The sequence below is a fragment of the Sprattus sprattus genome, assembly GCF_963457725.1.
Source record: "Sprattus sprattus genome assembly, chromosome: 1".
In the NCBI taxonomy this organism is placed as follows: domain Eukaryota; kingdom Metazoa; phylum Chordata; class Actinopteri; order Clupeiformes; family Clupeidae; genus Sprattus; species Sprattus sprattus.
In genome coordinates, this window is record NC_137920.1 from 33,446,856 (window position 1) to 33,467,830 (window position 20,975).

The 20,975-nt window shown below is 44.3% G+C and overlaps 2 protein-coding genes across 2 annotated transcripts; both read left to right on the forward strand.

The window, feature by feature from the left end:
- Positions 1–351: 351 nt before the first annotated feature.
- wipf2a (WAS/WASL interacting protein family, member 2a) lies at positions 352–11,729 on the forward strand. The gene is made up of 8 exons (XM_080832677.1): positions 352–490; positions 2,337–2,492; positions 3,200–3,332; positions 3,991–4,113; positions 4,604–5,251; positions 6,759–7,028; positions 8,665–8,766; positions 9,029–11,729. Exons 2-8 carry the CDS (start codon positions 2,433–2,435, stop codon positions 9,070–9,072), a joined length of 1,380 nt encoding a protein of 459 aa, XP_080688803.1. The 5' UTR covers positions 352–490; positions 2,337–2,432; the 3' UTR covers positions 9,073–11,729.
- A 987-nt stretch (positions 11,730–12,716) lies between these two features.
- Positions 12,717–17,761, forward strand: cdc6 (cell division cycle 6 homolog; the record flags this gene model as incomplete). The annotated part of the gene is made up of 12 exons (XM_080835115.1): positions 12,717–12,740; positions 13,626–13,902; positions 14,146–14,472; positions 14,762–14,961; positions 15,242–15,396; positions 15,533–15,639; positions 15,782–15,921; positions 16,200–16,300; positions 16,479–16,549; positions 16,756–16,937; positions 17,278–17,418; positions 17,672–17,761. The coding sequence occupies exons 2-12, from the start codon at positions 13,677–13,679 to the stop codon at positions 17,759–17,761; spliced, it is 1,740 nt and encodes a 579-aa protein (XP_080691241.1). The 5' UTR covers positions 12,717–12,740; positions 13,626–13,676.
- Between the last annotated feature and the right edge of the window lie 3,214 nt (positions 17,762–20,975).

The following is a 20,975-nucleotide window of genomic DNA, read 5'->3' on the forward strand; positions in this document are numbered from 1 at the left end:
GTAACCAATCTGTGTAGCCTATCATAAAACACACACCATGCACACTGACTATAACCATTGAAACAGAATTTTACTTTTTCTTCATGCCAAAGTGCTTATGTAAACTTTCAAGTGTGGTAATGTGGCAGGCTCCTGCTATTCGTTGGTTTTGGACACAACATTATGAGATACATTTGAGTTTGACAAGATCCATAGAGCAAACATACTGAATAGACGTAACCTGTGGTATAGGTGAGCGTGGGCAAAGGATGTCGCTGTTTTTCTCATTATTTTTCCCCCGGCGACTCTCGGGATTATTCGGCAGTCTGCCTCCATTTTGAACAGACTTCCAATTTCCGGGTTTCTGGGAACCGACGTCGGAGGAGCCACGAAGTGCGCGAGACGTAGTGGCAAGTAGCCCTAAACTTTACACTGCCACAGATTTGGAACTCACTTCGGCCTGAAACTGAACGCCGATTCCATACATCCATTGCTGTTCATCACCATGACGGTCAGTAACACTTACAGTCTTCGCATACACGCGGCAATGTGATGAGGAACATTATCGGTGGGTGACAATAACAATTGTTGCCAGCTAGCTTGTTATTTTGTCTCGAGTTTGGGAACTTGCTCGTCTGACTGACAGCCATATGTTTCTTGAATAGTTGTTACATGCTATCTTTTCGCCTTAGTTGTTTTGCCTTGTGTTGTTATGACAAGACTCGAAAAAAGCCATGCTAGCTAATGTAACACTGGGTGCGTCGTTGACAGCATGTTGGTATCGATATAGCAGATGGTTAATAACAGACTATTAGGTAGGCTATTGTGTATGTTTGTTCGCAGGTAACGGCTAGAGATAGTGCACCTTTTTGCGCACCTTTCAATACCTTTGACAATCTGAAACGGTATTTCAGATGGTTTGAACAAACTCTACGTAACCCACTTGCCATGATTGCATAGCAGCCGTCGGTAGAATCTTAAAAGCTTCAAGTGAGAAGATTTTGTAGACCATGGAATGAACGTTAGAAGTCTACCTCAAACGCTGTCTTTCCATTATCAGTAGGCTACTTTATTTTAGTTTTTACAAGGGCGTACATTGACATTTAGCCTAATGGTTGTTTTGATGTGTGGCCTTATTTGTCAGACGTGTCTTATTATGTCAGGAAAATATCTTATCAGTTTGACCTGCTTTCTGTTTAATAATTACGATTTCAGATTGCGCAACATATATTTCTTCACAAATTGTATGATAGTCGGGTTTTCCATAAATTGCCAATAATGTCATACCTGGACCTGAATGCTAAGCTCGTCGTTTTCCTTGTTCGCAATATTTTGTGTTTGTAGTTTATGCAAAGCATAGGGTGCCAAGTAACCTAGCCTAGAGTAAAAGTTAAAATCCTGACATTTCAACTGTCTACGATATATTTGAGACACCGCTGTTTTAGGATTGTGGAAAGAACTAATACCACTGTTAGAACAGTTGGGATCTATCTTGTTGCGCTCTGTAGAAAACCTGGACCTTGCACCGTGCGTGTACATACTTGCGCTGAGACTGAATGAAGAATCTCTCCCCCCGACATGACTAAACCGGTTTTCTGAACACTGTGTAGGCCGACTCAACTGTGTTTATGTCATTTAAAAAAGACTGCAATGGTAATTTATCATCCCCCCAAAATCTGGAAAATTCTGTTCATATGCTGAAAAGACAATAATTAGACTTTTTTCAGTTGGCCAATCACAGTCACGTTTGCAGTATTTAAGTAATGCCACACACCTGCTGAAAAGCAAGCTGGCCTGGTGACATTCCACCAGGTATTGATGGTTGTGGGCAGGTATCATTTCTTCTGAGAAACCTGCTCTGACAGTCGGCCCAATGAGCAGCCCTGGAGTCTTTTGTTCCGCTTGGAAGGGGCAGGAGGATAATGGGTGTGAAAAGCAGAAGTTTGACTCATTGAAAGAACAGACAAGGCCAACAGACAGAACTGGTTTGGGCACCGTTGAGAAGGATTCAGGTGAAGAGGGTGGGAGTCACAACCGCTCTTGTGAGCGGACTTTCTCACTTTGTGTTGTGAGAAAAATTAAGTTTCTCCTCTACGTAAGGACTAAGGCCTAAAACCTGTTGACAATTGTGCTCCGGGAGATGTATGTTGTGTATGTAGGTCAAATATGTTGTGTTGGTGTGTGAGTGAGTAAATGGGTGTGTTGAGTTTTTTTGTTCCAAATTGCTGCTTGTTTGTGGTTCATATTTTAGTTTTTGACTGTGCTTGCTGGTTGTATGTACTCCTGTTGTTGTTGGGTGTGTTGCCCACGCACAGCCCTTTTTAAGATGCTCAACCCTGTCTCTTCTCTTTCTGCAGTTGTGGCCCAAGTGTATGTGAGTGGCGAGAACGCAAGCGCAGAAGTTTGGAGTCTCCGGCCTGAGCGCTGCCTAGTGAGGGCACTGGGACGGCAGGATGCCCCCTCCACCACCCCCTCCCCCTCCGGGACCCCCACCACCCCCCACGTTCAACCAGGTCAGTGCATGCCAATCAACGAGGTCATGACCCTCCCATGTGTTAACATGGCGATTTTTTTTGCTGAGGTTTTTCAACAAAGTTTAGGGTTATACCTAGAACCTTTTTTCATGCTTACTTAGGGTGTAGACTTTGTTTACAGCTGCTGAAGAATGATATTTTTTGAGTGTAATCATAAGAAGTAAATACTTGTCATAATTACGTATGATGTAGGTATGTTGTGGAGACAAAATTAAATATGTGTAGTTCTCAGTTACAGTTACAATGAGCAGTTTTCTTGGTTTCATAGTCAGGCTCTCATGCCAATTTGAAGGCCTTTGTTACACTATGCAGACATTTTATTTCATTCGTAACAAAATATCAGAACTGGGGTGTATATGAAGAAGGTACAGAAATGTTGGGAAATGGGATAATATTATATGAGTGTCTTTTGACCACAGAGTTTCTTGTAAGATCTGTCTATGACTTAATTGCCAACTGCCAAACTACTTTGCACGTTTATGATCTCCCAGTATAAACCTTTTAAACAAACAAACAGACGTACATTTTCCAATGATGGTGTTGGAATGCACAATCCAAACTTGACGCATAATGCTTAATGCATATCGCAATAACTGCAATAAAAAATGTTGTGATCTCCTATTTTTGTACCTTCTGAGCTTCCCAGCTGCAGAGGTGTGTAAATGTTTCTCATCTGTGTCTCGTAGGCAAACATTGTTCCGCCCAAACTCAACAGGGACGAAGCCAAAGGCAGAGGGGCGCTGCTTAACGACATATGCAATGGGGCCAGACTCAAGAAGGTGGCCGCAGTCAATGACAGGAGTGCACCCATCATAGAGAGTAAGTCACACTGGAATACAAATACAGTTTTAATATACACACTCTCAAACAGCTGTAAAACAAGAAATATTGAAAACAATATTTCAAACTTTGATTGTTTATTCTTTTACTAGACATGCTCATCCAAGAAAAAAGCTCTGAGGGTAACATGAGCTCTGGTGGCTCAGTGGTATAATGGTTGATGCTATTGCACAAGGTTGCAGGTTCTGTGCTTTTAGAGTAGGACGCTCTGGTAGTGTCACAGCACTCCTCTGCACAACCCCTCAGCTGCTTTACATCTAAAGCATTAAGCACAGCTGGTAGCACTTGCCCTCTCTCTGGTTGACTTGCGCTACTGTACCATGTCACCAACCAGTGGTTGACACCCAGCGTTTCTCTGGCTAATGATTGACCAACCCGCAGGGCACAAGCTGCCCGGACTGCATTACAAGTACATGGGTTTTCCCTTTCCTCGCCCTTGCATTGCCTCTAAATGTATGATCCGAATGACCTACGAACTGTGAACTCTCCGTTTCCTCTTGATAACACCCTGTTTGCTTTACATCTGTCTGTTAGTGTTCACGCTACCATTCCTATTTTCAACTGAAACACTGTAAATGGTGAACAATAATGGACATTAAGGGGATGTTCAGCATGTCTGTGTCTAATGTTTCTTCAGAATCTGGAGGGGGTGGAGGTGGATCGTCAGGAGGAGGAGGAGGAGGAGGAGGAGGTGGTGGTGGACCCATGCCAATGGGAGGCCTCTTTGCAGGAGGCGTGCCCAAGCTTCGGCCAGTCGGAGGCAAGTATTTCCCAGTTGGGGTTTCCCCCTTGTAATCTACCTGTGCAGTCACATTGTCAATTTGACAAATGATTAGCCTTTATTGTAGGCTTATGAGCCAACTACCTTCTTAAAGGCAGAGTCCTCTAGTTGTCTGTTCAGTGTGTGTGCTAAAAAAAACTCCAGTGTTTTGTACACATTCCTGGCTCTGTAAATAAAATGGGAAACAAACATGGTGGCCTGCACTGAACCATAAACAATTCCAGCCAATCAACACTTTGGTCAAGAGAATGGAAGGGAGGGGGTAATTCTTTTGGCTGTTGAGCTGAAGTATCAAGAACCTTTTGGCTGAAATGTGGACAGCAAAAGAGTGTCAAAAAAATTACAAATGTAGAAAACTCTTCTCTTCTGTGTTCTTGTGCCATATAGTGTTTCTTATTGTCGTAGTGTAATGTGCTGGTGTGCTGAGTGATGTTCATCCGTTGTGTTATTTTCCTGTGTTCCCATGCAGATGGCACAGTGGGCAGATCTGCTCTCCGCCCCCCCGGCTCTCGCCCCTCTGCTCCTCGCCCACCTGGTCGGGCCGCGTCCCCCGCAGGTCGTCACGGCGACAGTGACCGCTCCTCACCCCCACCCCAGCCTCGCTCCCAGCGCCCCTCTCTCCCCGACATCTCCCGGCCCTCAAACGGAGGCAGCTACCTCTCATCTTCCTCTTCCTCTTCCTCTGTTGGAGGCGTGAAGCCCAGCTCCTCCGCCCCTCCTCCTCCGCCTCCCTTCAATCGCCGTGGAAACCCTTCACCCAATCCGACGCCCGGGCCCAAGCCTCCTCCTAGTAGTTCGTCCCATAGCCGGGACAAACCCCTCCCACGCACTCCGCACCATTCCTCCAACAACTCGAGGAACCCTCCCATGACGCGCTCGTCTTCCTCATCATCGTCCTCCATCTCTTCTTCCGCTCCTCCGCCGCCTCCGCCTTACCGGCAGTCCCCCTCGGCCGCCAACGGCGACCCGGCCCCCATGCTACCACAGAGGAGGAACTCGCTGCACAAGGGCAGCCACGCCCGGACCCAGGCACCACCCCCTCCGCCAGCGTTTAACCCATCAGGCCAGGGAGGACGGCCGCCACCTCCTGCTCGCGATCCACCAGGACGGAGATCAGGTACAGTCACGAGTTTGTGTGAAACACCCTTACGTAGCACAGCAGACCAGCTCTCCATCTCGGAGTCTAAAACGGCTAAACTCGCTGACATTTGAAAAGTGTATGTGTGCATATTAGACATACCAGCTTACTGTTCAAGCATCATGTAGGTGTCATCACCAGTTGTCTTCATTTTAGCATAAAAATCATAAGTCATTCAGTCATTACTTTTATCATCACTTATCCTTTTGATAGGAATTGAACAGAATGGCAAAGTAGAATAACTGTCCAAAAGGTGCTAACTTGTGATTGTACTTGTAACTCAGTTACCCTCATCACTGACAGTACTGTCTGTGTATACTATGAGTGAAGGAATGAAGCTTTTGACCTCAAACAGCAGGGCACTTGTTTATCAGGGAAGAGAAAAGGATTGGTTTAGTGGATGGATGTATTTGACGGCAAGGCCGCCTGGTTCCTCTGCATTCCGCAGGCCTCTGGAATATTCCGACATACCTTTGTTCTGTCATGGCGGGCAATGCCAGCTGTCACTTGCCCTTATTCTTTTCTCCCTCTGCCTTTTCTGTCACACTCTGACATCCTTCATGTGTGCGGTTGAGCTGTACCTTCTCTGTTGAGAATGGCTGAAGTATTTCTGCATATCATGAAATTGCATGTACAGTATGTGTACTTGGCAAGTGGTTCACTTTTGGAACAGTTCCTCTGAAATAGTACCAGTTTAGTCTGACCTTCCAATCATCTTCGCAGACTAGCTACCAAGGCTCAAGTAGAATTTAGCACCTGGACCCTCTTGCAATAGCAGTTGGTCTAGATTGGGTGCAGTCTGCAGCAGATATTGCAGTTAATATCAAAAAGGTTTAATTTTAGTCTACAGGGTGTTTTTGTTGAGGATGCTCTGTCCTGTCAGGACAGGAAGGAGCAGAATTGTGCTGAGTGATTTTTATTGCCATTTACCTTTCCAAACAAAATACAGAGTTTGCCTGTATTGTACTCAAACCAGATGAAAACAATTCAAGGCATTTCAATTATTTTGATTGCCAGTATGCCCAGTTTGTGCAACTCGGGGTGTGAAAAAATGTGATGTGAAATGTGTTGCTGGTATAATGTGACTGCGTCAGTGGTAGGAAGGAGGAGAAGGCTTAAGCGTAGGAGCATCCAAGCCTCCAGGAAATGCCAGGATGCCAGCTGGAGTCGGGTACTGGAAAAGAGGGTTTCCATTGAGGACTTGCCCTACATAAATGTCACTGAGCCGTGATTAAGATGAAGTATGCGTCACCATACTGTGTGTGGTTGTGATGATGTACAAACTGCTTAGAATTCTAATCTGGTGGAGTCTATACTTTATTTATTTAATACTTCATTCATGGGTGAGATTTATGATTAGGATTATTTATGATTAGGATTGACCCTTCCCATTTTTTATGTGGCCTAGTATGGTGACTGTGTCATGGTAATATATTTATTTGGATGTGTTTTTTTTTTTTTTTTATCCCCCCACCTCCAAATGTAGCTCCTCAGCTTCCACCATCCAGCTCTCGAAATGGCAGCCGTGACGCACCTCCTCTCCCGCCCCCTTACCGGGTGCACGGCTCCACCGCCGAGCCTCCAGCCCGTGCCGAGCTTCCTGTCCGCGCCGAGCCTCCTGCCCGCAACGAGCCACCTGCCCGCGCCAAGCCTGCACCACCCCTCTCCTCTCGGACCCCAGCCCAACCCCCGCCTCCCCCTCCACCCCTCCGGAATGGCCACTCCACCCCTGTGAACCACTCCAGGGGCTCTGCGGGTGAGTCCCTTCTCCGGTCACTTGGTGTGATTTAGGCCTACTGGGCTTCACTTAATGGATCGTTTTTACCTAGAAGAGCTTCTCTGTGTGTTCACTCATGATTCTCATGTTTGGATGCATATTTATATAAAAATGCTTGTGTGAGGATTTTGTGGGGGTGTTGGAAAATACTTTCTTCAAGGGCATGGGTCAGCATATTGGTCCCCATGAATATGTATTGCAGTGTAATAGTCTTTTTAAATAATAATTTCTATTTTCTATACATATGGTCAAATATAAACTATCCTGTTCATTTCAATAGCCCCAGATATATGAACCTCTTCAGAACTTCGCCATCCCTGAACACCTGAACACTGTGTGTGTGTGTGTGTGTGTGTGTGTGTGTGTGTGTGTGTGTGTGTGTGTGGAACAATAGAGGTTCCACTCCAGTGTGTTTTACCCCTTCACGGTCGCAAGGCACTCCGAGGTTACAAAAATAACACTAGGCAAAATAACTCCTCAGGAATTCAAATGTCATGCCTGTTCACTTCCTCATCATTCTGAGAGCTAAGAGATGGTGAGCTCAGATAATTGTTTCTAGGCAGCACAGGACTCCATACTATATTGTCCCGCACAGTAGTCCGTCACTAGTTTGACTTTGGGTTTTCCGAGACATCTGCTGAGCTGGTACTTGTAGACTTGAACAGCCACCCAGTTGTAGCATAAAGCTCCCTTTATTTGAGGAGGCTGTGGCCAGTAGCAATGGGTGACCAGATGCCCATGGCAGAGGATGAGATGCTCTCACACAGCAAATGACAAATGGAGGATCACACTTCGTATTCAGCACAAGAAAAAGCAATGGAGCATTAATCCTTGTTGTTAAAGAAGCAAAGGAAACATGAAGCAAAACAATATCGGCATAGACGACGGCAGAAAGCAAGGCTAAATTCGGGCGGGGCTTTTCCCAGATGGAAATTGGGGGAATATGAGGGACGTCAGAGTGACGCAGAAGTTACCTGTTTTCTGCTGGATACGTAATTAAGCTTTAGCTAGAACATGGCCGTGGGCATAGTTCACAACACAAGTAACCTTTTGCCCCATGTGAATGTTGAAATCTAATTGCTACCAGGATTGTAATTTTACATTTATGTGCCAAAACTAGAATTTATCTTAGTTATTTGGACCCGATCGTGGACGTTACTGAGCTCCTCCCACAGCTGCTGAAAATGATTGCCAATAAAAGTGTAACGTCAAACAAAAAGGCTTTGGGGCTCATATCAGCCAACTCGTAACATAGTCAGATTTCACAATTTACAGTCCATTAAAGCCATGACCCGTAGTTTTACAGACTAAAACAACTAAATAGAACACATGTGAACGACCTCACACTCATGACTTCACTCTTGTTTGCTAAATTGTTTTGAACCCAATGTATCAGTTTAGACCATCAGGGAAATTATACCCTCTGCATATCCTGTGATCTTTTTTCTTCCCCCCCCCATTCACCCTCTGTCTCTTACCCACATGCAAAACACCCCACCCCCATCCACAGTCAAACAGTCAACCACTTCCTTCTGATAAGCACCCACTGCACGCTACCTAGGAATACTCCACCTGGCCTGCAGTTTTTTTCTCATTGCCTTTTCTCTCCTAACAGATGACTTTGAGTCCAAGTTCAATTTCCATTCCATTGAAGACCTCCCACCTCCAGAAGAGTATGTGCACTTCAGCAAGAGCTACCCAAGCAAACTGAACAGAGGTAAAGACTCTTGTCCCGCACCGTCAGAGTTCACAAGGATACGTATGGTTTTGAAAAACGAGCTAGTCGTTTAGCCAGGCATTGTTACTAACCAAGAGGGCGGCGAGTAATGTAATAGCAATTTACAGGACGTTGGGCCTTGTGCCCGTAAGAATGAACAGAATTGGTGGTTGTGTATAAATGAGACGATGTTTGATATGTTGCTGGCAAAAAAAATGAGAGGATGTTCTAAAACAAAGCTTTGTTTCGTCACTTCCTGTAGGAATTTCCAGGGGCGCGCCTCCAGCCCCTCCCATTTTCAGGTGAACAACTTAAGACTCGGGACGAGGACTCCACCAGATAAACCAATGCACCGCTCCCTCTGTCTTTAAAGGAAGAACAGTCTCTCCGAGTCAATCTGACTTGCATGCTTTCTCTCTCTCTCTCTCCCTCTCTCTCTCTCTCTCTCTCTCTTCCTCTCTTCCTATTCCTACCTCTGTGTCACTTGTTTTCTCTCACTACACAGACTGTTTAACCAGAGAAAACACTCATGACCACCAGCCAGAGCCCAAGACAATCATTTTCTGACCCTCTTTTTTTTTCCGACTCGTCTTTGAAAAAACGGTGCTCTTGAACTGCGCCAACTGCACACTACACTTGAAGATTACAAAGCAAAAACAGACTTTGCCCTGTGACGTTAAATAATCATGTCTGGCCCCCCCTGTAGTTGTATGGACTGGTACAGTCAACTACTTGGCCATGAAAATATACTTATTTATGATTGGAAGCACTTATTAACTAAATCTTCATGTGCTTCCCAAGAAAATAGAAAGGGGCTGATCCTAGGGAACTTGGAGATGGAAAATGTGGAACTTATCTTGATCTGATTTAGTTTGTTGGTTGGTTGGGTTTACTGGACCATCATCCTCAGGGTGGTTCTCGCTGTGGGACAATCATTCCTTTTCAAAGATCACACGTTGCCTTTCAAATTCTTTGTCAATATTTAATGATCTCGTAATTTTCTCTTCCCTGTCACTGTTGACACACATGTGCACACACACACACACACACGCACACTCACGCACACGACACCACGGTTATAGCTTTGACACAGCAGTGCTGTAGGTCCTGTTGTTTACCTCTGTTCTTCCTCCACAGCACAGCTAGGGTTGTATAATGGAGTGGCACGTACACCAAAACTCATGCCAGTGATGGACGTTTGTTGTTGTTGATATAGAGGGCGGATTTATGTCATGTCTGTTGAGTGGCTGGGTTGCATCTCAGGCATGGTTCCTTGAGTTGTTTGTCAAGATAATATATTTGCACAATGTTAAAATGTGTACACTTTGGAAAGTATGTTTCGTAATACCCCATTTTTTTCCCCCACCTGTGTTCGGTTGACTTTTATATCTATGATCCACTCAAGTAAATAAACACTTTATAATCATTATAAACTGACAATGTAATCTAGGATTGAACCCATGGTGTCGGTGTTCACACTGTGAGTGCCAGTGCTCAAATATAGGGTTATTTAGTGTCAATATTTGCATTGCTACTATGACACAATTGCTAAGCCTTGAATGGCTGTGTTGTTCAGTGATGCAAATCTGGGGATTTGCAGACTTCATGGAGATGCAAAACACTAAGCAGGTCACCAATCAAAACACTATTTCCTGCGATAACTCAAAGAATTTCTGTGCGAGACACAGGACCCGAAGGGGTGGACTAATTCTGTTTACCATTATGTGGCGAAACACTATAGGGCCAAAGCCGTATGTTCACCTACCTTAGCCTGAACACTATGCTGCTGCTTTTATGACATTCACATTCCCAAGATGCGGTGATTTGATTTCGCATTCCAGGCCCAACTTGCCAAAAAGATGCCCTAATCCAATGTGAATTAGCAAAGGACGTGCATGGCAGTCCATGCGTCTTATGCACTCTATACCCAGTAGGGGGCAGTGATGTCCTTTGCTCCCAGTCTCTCCTAGTGAGTACGAAGGATGTGACTGCAAATTCAGAACATGACTACTCTCTGGTTGTTACAGTCACTGGCACGGTTTCAGATTCCAGCAATCATTCCTCTTTGCTTTAAGTCAGCAAGCAGGCATGTAAAGAATTGTAACATTTTTCAGGCTTTTCAGATACCCCTCTTTAAATTCTAATTTGTGTTTAGATTTACACTGATCAGCGTCAGTCTCATTATAAGGGGCATTGTCATTGTGTTTTACCTCTGATGTGGAGGAAAATAAGGGATGATTTATAAGTTTGATAAGGTTTTTTTCTTATATATAATATATAAATATTATTTCCTTCCCGTTGCCAATGAAACTATTTACCAATTTGCCTGGTGACTGTTGACCAGTTGTATCCTTTAGATGTGCCGGGGGTCCAGGTTCTGTCCCCATCGGTCTCTACAAGAAACCCCACAAAAATGCTTGCCATTGTGAACCTACCGTTGTGTTGTACATGTCATTTCTGTGATATACTCAGACCCATTTGATGTTTTTTTTTTCTTTCTGTATCATTATGTTGTGACAGCGGCCCACTGTGGCTGGGTGTTGCCTTAAATTTATCTGAGATTATATCGGTACATGCACGTTTTGCTAAATATATATTCAGCAACAATAATAGTAGTAATAATGCAATTTTCACAGCAGGAAAATAAACAATAATATGTACAATGCATATCTTAGTCATTGTTCTGTTTTTAAATAATGTAAAGTCTTGTAATATAGCTTATGAAAAATAATGAAAGAGATCTTTTAGAGGAGTTTTGGGTAATGTGAGAAACCTGTCGGCACTCATGATGTGATGCCTATAGAAACATATCAGCGCTAAATGTCTTGTCACAGGTCAGAGGTCAGATCAGAGTTCTTGCTGTCCTCTGAAGTGTTCACCTGTTTTTGTTTGGTGTTGGTTAGCCAAGTCTATCCTAGCTTTAAACTCATAATATCTATCAATGTTTTATCATTTGAAATAAAAAAAATGGGGAATTGTTTAATGTCATTGACTTGAGTGTCATCATTTCAGCAAGTAGAACAATGGGTATTCAACACTTTAACAACGGTGGTTCTTGTTTTAGTAACAAGTGATAAGCTTAGCAATGGGGACTATTGTGTACGTTGTAATGTGGGTCACGTGTCTGCGTCCATAGGCGTTATTCGTTGTGTCGGGTATTGTTCTCTAGGGTCCCACTACTGGTCTTTACAATTTTCATAACAAGTAGTGTGATAACCTAGGCAGTTGTATCATTTTGTCTGTTTTGATACAGAAACCAGGAAAATACACTTCACTACTACTAGTCACACTGAGTTTTCGTATAACAGAAAGTGGTGCAGTCCAGGGTTACGCATTTAACAATGATCATAATTCTACCTAATGCGCGAATAGAATCATTTTGACCGGTTTGATATAGAAAAAACGGGAAAAAGAACTACACCGCCCACGGGAAAAAGCACTGCCAGTCGCTTTGACTTTACATTTAAACATAAGGGGTGCATTTCAAAAATTGAGTAGCCTATATTCCACTTCTGGCTACTGACTCATTGCTCGTGGATAAGCTAAAGCTTAGGTTCTGACAATGTGACCAAACTTTATATACACCATGGTTACACGTGTAACTGTTGTAACCCGATAAAATGTAACAAAAGTATAATAGAGCCAGGTTTCTTTCACAGCATATGTCGAACAAGAGTACAGTTCCCGGGAAAAAAAATCCGCGAAAATATTTGTTGACAATAGCTGAATATCCCGCCACGACAGCTGTGAGGTTGCAGTACATCCCATTCGCTGCCTTTCTGGAGCATAAAATGCTTTCGGCCAATAAAACGGTAGAAACAGATGACGGCACCCTTGAGTGACGAATAGACGCCAGGAGGCGGTAACATCAGCTGAGGCATACTTACTAAATTGGCGGCAGTTCGACAGTCCGACTTGTTTCACTGAAGACCTACTATTTCGTCTCGGGAAGAGAAGTACATTGTGAATTAAAGGTAAGAATTTCATTGATTTTTTTTATTGATTCGAGAAAATATGTGCTTTTTCAATGAAGGCGTGAAGCAACAATGCTTTTGTGATTTCCGCCTAATGTTAACCTATTGCCAACTCGTTTTAGAATTATCGATAGCCAACTTTGGCGCCGATTTGGGGGTTATCAGCTTCCAAGCCCAAAGCCCAAAACTTATTTTATTCAACTAAGTTACTGAATGGTCATATTAAAACGACAGCGTGATGTTGCATATATTTAAAGTTTGAATAGCCTGTTTATTTTCTTGGGATTCTTTGCTTGTGAATGGTTTATTTACCTGGCATTCGAGTTAGCATACCTGTAGATGGTCTTCAATGCTGACTAACTGACTTGATCTCTGTGGACATTCTCAAGAATGCTCCAATAACGAAACATTACGGCCAACCTTCTATTGAAGGTGAATTTAAAGAATACATATATTGAATAGTTGGCGCCACATTTCAGACGTCGCATTGTCCTTCCGCCATTTAACTGTCCCGCTACTGTAGCCTTTCATGGTAACACTTTCACACATCACTGTGAAGTAACTCCGGATACCAAGAGAGAAGGACCTTGGAGTTGCAGCTATCTACTAATTCTAGGCATGCTAAAGACCATGCTAGTGTTGGGAGACTTTCATTGATCTGATCATCACATTCATTCTGTGTTGATGCTAACTTGATGCACGTAGCTTAGCCATCAAGTACCTGTCGTAATGTTGAATGTCACCCGATGCAATTCCTGCAATATTCTTTAACCTGTTAAGATGACTAATCTCAGATAATTTCCCACCTATAATTTATCTTTTTCGCGTTTGCCTCTGATGACCAAGGTATAATGCCATTATGCAACTCCCTCCTTTCTTCTGCAGATCACCCTTCCTGTCGTCTCCTTGAAGTCTGTGGTGCGACACAGTGTGAAAATGCCCAGCACACGGTCCCGGAGTCAGCCCACCCTGCAGTTCCCCCGACGGAAGTCCTCCAGGACCATCTCCTGCTCAAAGAGCTCCACGCAGCTGGATCCGGAGGTCCCCCCTCCAGCAGTTGCCACAGTCCCGGCCCATAGTGCCCCAGTCTCCCCCAGACATGCTGCTCTCAAGAGTGCCCCGCTGTCTCCCAGACTGCCCCTGAGCCCAAGGAAACGCATGGGTGGGTACTCAGCTCTACTCGGGCTCGAAATGTTTTAAGTTGAATGTTGATTGATCAACAGGAGATGGGGCGACTCTGTTAAAAACAAATATTTAGTCAAAACTGTAACTGTTTATATTCTGTATACGAAGCTGAACATTACCCTGGTAGTGCAGACCCAGCTTGTATTCTGTGGCTCGTTGTCTGAAGAGTCCTTGGTGTATAAGTGGCTGTAAATTCACTGAGGCCACCTTTTCATTTCAGGCGATGAAAACGGGTGCAACACCTCTCCATGTCTGCTGGGTTCTCCCCCAAAGCAGAGCCGAGTTGCCCTGACGTCTCCCCACAAACTGGTGGCGTCCCCCAACAAGCTGACGCTCTCTCCCTACAAGACGAAGACAGGCTCCCCCCGCAAGCTCTCCTTTGACGAGAACACCCCCGTTTTCTCCTCTCCCACTCGCCCAAAACGTGTAGATTTCCCCCTCTCTCCCCTGTCTCGTCAGTCTCCCAAGAGGCAGGAGACCCCCTGCAAGAGCCCCCGTGTTCGGCCGGAGGGGAAAGCTGTGAGCACCCGTCTCTTCTCCGAACAGAGTAAGTTCCACTTTTGACATGGTTATGAATCCATACTCTCACTTATATGGTCAATATGTAGTCTATGTGATATCTAGACCCCACGTTGCAAGTGCATTAGTCTAGAAATGGTCAGTGTTTTACTGTATACCATCCTGACCTGGGCCAGCCTTTATCAGCATGAACACACTAGTTACAGTACTTAATGTGTAGTAATATAATGTATTCGTATGACTGTGTCTCATTTATTGCATACACCGATGTCTGAATGAACCGTTGCTAACCCTAGTCTGTAATTTCCCTGTCATAGAGTCTCAGTACCAGAGTGTGAAGCAGGCTCTCCACACGGCCGTGCCCGAGCGGCTGCACTCACGCCAGGCTGAGCGCGCCGCCATCGTGTCCTTCCTGGAGTCCCACGTCGTGCCGGGTGTCCCCTCCAGCCTCTACGTCTCCGGTGCCCCCGGCACAGGCAAGACCGCATGCCTCAACTGTGTGCTCCAGGAGAGAGAGGTGAGTGGGGCACACCTCCTGCCAGGACTGGACAGTCTCTCTTAGAACTGTAGAATTGCCCTCTCAATTGTTAAAGATAATGGGCTTGTTCTTGTAGACAAACCTAAATATTTAGTTTTTGGGGCTACCCTATTTATCCTCTTGAGATTGTATGTGGCTTGCTGTGAGCATAAGAATATCCTGTGAATCTTTTATAAAAGGGGCTCATTATTTAAAAAGCTTTGTCGAGTTTGGTTACATTTCTAGTTGAATTGACCCTTCCCTCCGTTGTTGCCCACAGGATCTGCTGAAGGGTGTGCAGAAGGTGGTGATTAACTGCATGACGCTGCGCAGCTCTCACGGCATCTTCCCCCTGCTGGCCGAGAAACTGGGGGGCACGAAGGGCCACAGCGAGGGCCGACTGGAGAAGCTCCTCACCAGCAGTGGACCCACTGTGTAAGAGCTGCCAGCATTCATTTATGTAGCCGTGGCGACCAAGCTAAGCCTTGAGGGCCCACAAAGTCCTTGTATGGGTATTTGTTCGAGATTGTATTATAATGGTCTTCTGCCTCCCTGTGTTGCTTACCCATAGCCTGCTGGTTTTGGACGAGATGGATCAGTTGGACAGCAAATGCCAGGATGTTCTCTACACAATCTTTGAGTGGCCCTACCTCCCTCGATCCCGCCTGTGTCTTATCGGTGAGTGTTCGGTGCTCTCTGTGTGAGTGAATGTTTGCTGGTGTGTTGGGAGGAGCGACTGTGTAGAACCTGGGGGGGGGGTTTGGACAGATCTGAGATCTGTTTGTCGAGACGCTCTGCTAATGCTACTTCTCATCTGCAGGCATTGCCAACGCTCTGGACCTGACGGACCGCATCCTGCCTCGGCTCCAGGCGAACCCCCACTGCCGACCCCAGCTGCTGCACTTCCCTCCCTACAGCAGGCAGGAGCTCACCGCCATTGTCCAGGACCGCCTCACACAGGTACGGCAAGCCTGAGGGCTCAACAAGGCTCTGCGTTTTGGATGCCTTGAAAACAATCTTGATGCATGTGTGCATAGTACAGTGTATAGCAGATATTTGAGTTGTGTTTTTACTCATTATTTACTTTGACTTATTATTATCCTTCTATCTGTATTGGTCCATTAGTTATTCATTCAGTCCTTTTAATCACATTCATGAAGTCTTGGATGGTAGATTGGTACTGCGTGTGATTGTAGTTCACATCCCTGATGGCCTTTAAAACCTCCTCCCTCTTCCAGGCGGGTGGGGATGGAGTGCTGGATGCAGCAGCCGTTCAGTTCTGTGCCAGAAAGGTGTCTGCCGTGTCGGGAGATGCGCGGAAAGTCCTGGACATCTGCAGGTGAGTCAGCTAGCCAGATGTGGCCAAATTCTCACTGCTGAAGTCTGTCCTCTTTTAAAAATACCTTAGATTAATGATCTAATGTTGAAGTCGGTAGTTGGTTTTAATTCAGCATAGGGCATTAATATTAACATAGGGCCTAAACAGAAGTGCTAATGGTCTCTTGTTTCTCTTTCAGGCGAGCAGTTGAAATGGTCGAGTCTGATGAAAGGTCAAAGAAGTCGTCTGATTCTACAGCCAACACCAAAGGTAAAGCTTTGGCTTTTTGCCTTCCTAAACTGGCACTACGAGTTGGCCACAGATTTCTGTTTCGCTCTGGGAAAACTCATGAACCTATGAAACAATCAGCAGTGAAAATGTAGATTGCCACTGAACTATGTCATTATTGATTCCTCTTTTAAACAACCTGCAGAGCCACGTCTCACTCCTGTCCTGTTCTTCCCTCCCCTCTCCAGCTGTCCGTGTGAGCGTGCCCCAGGTTGCGCGGGTGCTGTCGGAGGTGTACGGCGACCGCATGGTCAGCAGCAGCAGCAACGGGTCCGAGGGCGAGAGCTTCCCCCTGCAGCAGAAGCTCCTGGTCTGCTGTTTGCTGCTGCTCACGCGCAGCGGGAAGAACCGGGAGATTCCCCTGGGCAAGGTGAGGAGACTAGATGTGGTGGAGCCATGATCGCTTTTGTGTACCATAGTATGAGGACTGATTGCAGTGACTGGCTTTACCAGACTTGATATTCTTCTTGATTTGTATGGGGGGGGGCAAATAAGGATGCTAGATTTAAGTATATGGAAGGACTGATCGCATGAGGAATGGTGTGCATAGCGAGAACATTAAAGTACGCAAGATGGAACAGTGTGGATTACTGCCTTAAGAGACCATAACTAGTGACTTTCGTCCATCTTTCTTTGATGCATAGATCAGAAGTCTTGGGTTAAACATTTTGAGTTGAGCTGCAGCTAACGGTGGGTTTCTTTATCTCCAGCTGTCAGAGGCCTACGCCAAACTGTGTGCCCAGAGGCAGGTGGGGGGCGCGGGGCAGGGCGAGTGCCTCTCCCTCTGCAGCCTGCTGGAGAGCCAGGGCATCTTCTCCCTCAAGAAGGCCAAGGAGGCCCGTCTCACTAAGGTATTTACACATATAGCATACCTTTCCTGCCTCACATCATAAGCCTTAAGGATTGTGTCCAACGTCCACACACACACACACACACACACACACACACACACACATACACACACACACAGCCCTTCACTCACCGAGACATGCATCGGTCCTTCATTTGATTGAATCGTACTGGTACTCGGGTAACTCTTGTGTACATTAGAGTTTCCATTGTCTGCTGGTCTGCATCTTAGTTTGTCCCTGTCTTGTTCCTCAGGTGTCTCTGAAGATCGAAGAGAAGGATGTGGAGAACGCCCTGAAAGACCGCGCTCTACTGGGCAGCATCCTAGCAGCTGGGCTTCCCTGAGCACGTGTAGACACAGTCCTCACTCACCCCGCACCCAATAACGTTCAAATACCCTGCAGATATTTATTTTTCTATTCTGTATATTTTTGTAAATTACTTTACTTGGACATTTTTTGTATTTGTCCACTGGACAGCTGATGCATAGGATGCTGTTATAGGCCCATGGTACGAGTACCTACTGGCCAGATATTTCAAGATGGAGTCAGTGTCTCTTTAAGTGGATCATATGAGTTTTTTTTTTTTTTTTTTTTTTTTTTTTTTACTTTTGAATTGTATACCTATTTTTATTCTAGAGCATTTCTATGAAATTTGAATCTCAAAAGGTTTTGCTTTTGTTTTTTGACGACCTCTTTACATATGAGTGTCACAATTTTTTTCTCCTTTTAATTTTTTTATTTTAATAAGTGGTTTTATGGTGTTACCCCATTTTGTGACGTGCAGTAAATGTGCATTTTGACTCATTTAAATAAATCTCACAACCTTGAGGCGTCCAACTGCTGTAATTGTTTATTTGTAGTAGCAGGCAAGTGTGTTGAACTGAAATCTGAAAACACTAAATGGCACAGTGTGTAGCACAGAATGGGTACATTGCACTTTTGAGTCATAAAACCCTCAACCAACTTTGTATTCAGATGGTCGATCGCTAACAATGACTTGGTCATTTCTGTGCCACTGAAAGGAAGGGAGTTTACTACCTAACAGGCATGCACAAACCTTGCAAACACCACCAACAGCCCAGCTGACACTGATAGAAGCTTGCCAAAACATAAGTAGTGTCTTGGCAGTATAGCTGGCAATGTCATGCATGTGAAAGCTTTTCTTCCATTTTGCATGGTGTTCCAGCCCAGTACACAGAACTACATAGGGCGTATTCTGAATGGCTAGTGGGGAAGACGGAGGTGTTTATATCCTTCACATGACCATATGCTATCAAAACGAATTTGAAGATCGTACCAAAACTAGTGGCCTATAAAACCATACCTCAAGAAGTTTCAAATGTTATTGTACTGTTACTTTTAAAATACAAGGGTGGGGTCATCAAATATCCCAGTGTTTTTGAAAGCACACAATGGGACCTTTAATTCAATGTCGAGGACTAGCAGCAGTGTTGTATAAAGTACTCAAAAGCCATACTTGAGTAAAAGTACAGATACGTTACTGGAAAATTACTCAAGTAAAAGTCACCTTTTAGAATATTACTTAAGTAAAAGTATTAAAGTATCTGATCTTTACTGTACTTAAGTATCAAAAGTAATTTTCTGATATTAAATGTACTTAAGTATTGAAAGTAAAAGTACAAAGTAAAAAAAAAAGTAAATGCTGTTAATAAAAAAACAAAGGGTCAGAATTTTGAGAATAATGAAGTTTATTCAGACTAAAATGAGCAAACTTATAAACATGGGCTGATTTGAACCCAACTCTCTACTCAATAGGCCTACATCCAGTGGTCAAGTTGTAAAAAAAAGCCAGGGGGGATGGTGGATCTGTGATCCTGCGAGGGGGTTCCGGGGGGCATGCCCCTCCCCCCCCCCCCCCCCCCCCCGAGCTTAAAAACACTTTTATTTGATTATTGTTTAAGCACAAAGATAATTATTATTTTCTATTACTGTAAAACAACATGAATGCTATGGATATACGTGTCAGATACTCCTGTCATTGATCTTGACCAGGGGTGACTAACCAGTCCAGCTCAAAGAGCCACAACAAAACCCAACATCATTTTGAAGAGCTACACGAATCTATGGTACCACTTTTGGGGGGGGGATAAGGCCCTACATAAAACTTATTATTTTTCCTGTGACCCAGCAAAACTAGGGGGGTTTGGGGGCATGCTCCCCCATAAGAATTTTTTGAAAATAACCTAATAATAATAGTGTCCTCTAGTGGGTTTTAGGAAGAGAAATTAACACATTTAGATTTAAAATATGGCACAAATATAAACATATTGAAGACATCTACTGAGATTTTGTTTTGGATGTGTGTGAAGCAGGAGCACCCTGATCTGGGAGAGAAAGTTTAGGAGCAGCTACTACCCTTTGCCTCCACATATTTATGTGAGGCCTCCTTCTCTGCAATGACTGTGATCAAAACAAAGCAGAGAAACAGACTGTGCCTGGAGAAGACCTTAATCACAGCAGTTGCCTCCCTTTTTTTTTGAAAATAACCTTTTAAATAGTGTCCTCTAGTAGGTTTTAGGAAGACAAATTAACAAATGTAGATTTATAATATGGCACAAAAATAAACATATTGAAGACATCTGCTGAGATAGGTGCTAATTATAGTTAATGTCAGATATCCTCTGTTCAATTTTAAAACTCTCCCTCACTATATGACTTTTTTTGATCGAGCAATATTCCATGACACCTGATACGATGCCAATGTGACCGTTTCAGAGTAGGCTACTTCGTAAATGTCCAAAAAAGCAGAGTCTGTTTCTCTGACTGACGTATCAAAGTATACCTTGTGCTTGCCTTGTGCCTTTAGGATCTCCTGGGCTATGTTAGCATCGTGTGTGGAGAGACGCAAGTTCAAGGCTTTAAAATGCGACAGTGAAGTCTGGCATATTAAGCAGAGGGGTTTTCCATTATGCATTTTAGATGTTTATTTTATAATATTAAAATTCTGTACACCAAGAGAAAAGTCAGTGAGCACTTGAGCTGGAGCCAGGCCGCGGTTACAGGGGATGGGAAGGGGGGATGGCCGTTTCATAAGGGGGATGGTTTTGACCATTTTAATACCTAAGGGGGATGCCATCCCCCCCCATCCCCCCTCAACTTGACTACTGCCTACATCGACAAAGACAAACACATAGGCTGCTACGTCTGCAAATGAAGCTGCTTATGTCTAGATAGCGATCTACACTTTTGCTAGGTGGTAACTAACTATCTAGTTAAGATAACATCCACAAACAGTTATGGTTAATGTCAACTGGTATTATTACCACTCTCTTCAACAAATGTGTTAATGTTAAAATCAAAATGTTGACGTCAAAATGTTAATGTTACCGTCTGAAATTGCACGCTGAGCTATTCCCTGATTGACACCTGTATGCTATTGCTTTGATTATTGTTGTGTCCCCTTCGTTGTTGATCTTAATGTTTTTGATATGTTCTTCCACTGCATATTGCAGTCCATTTTGCCTTGATCTGGAGGATATCGCGGATATATTACTCCAAAAAGAATCACTGACACACTGACAGATATAGCGCGGCTT

What these genes read in the sequence shown, in the direction of transcription:
- wipf2a (XM_080832677.1), top strand. Translation starts at nt 2,433, where the DNA reads ATGCCCCCTCCACCACCCCCTCCCCCTCCGGGACCCCCACCACCCCCC. An exon ending in GAGTGCACCCATCATAGAGA is followed by an intron (nt 3,333 to 3,990) that starts GTAAGTCACACT and finishes ATGTTTCTTCAG; the next exon opens with AATCTGGAGGGGGTGGAGGT. An exon ending in CAAGCTTCGGCCAGTCGGAG is followed by an intron (nt 4,114 to 4,603) that starts GCAAGTATTTCC and finishes GTTCCCATGCAG; the next exon opens with ATGGCACAGTGGGCAGATCT.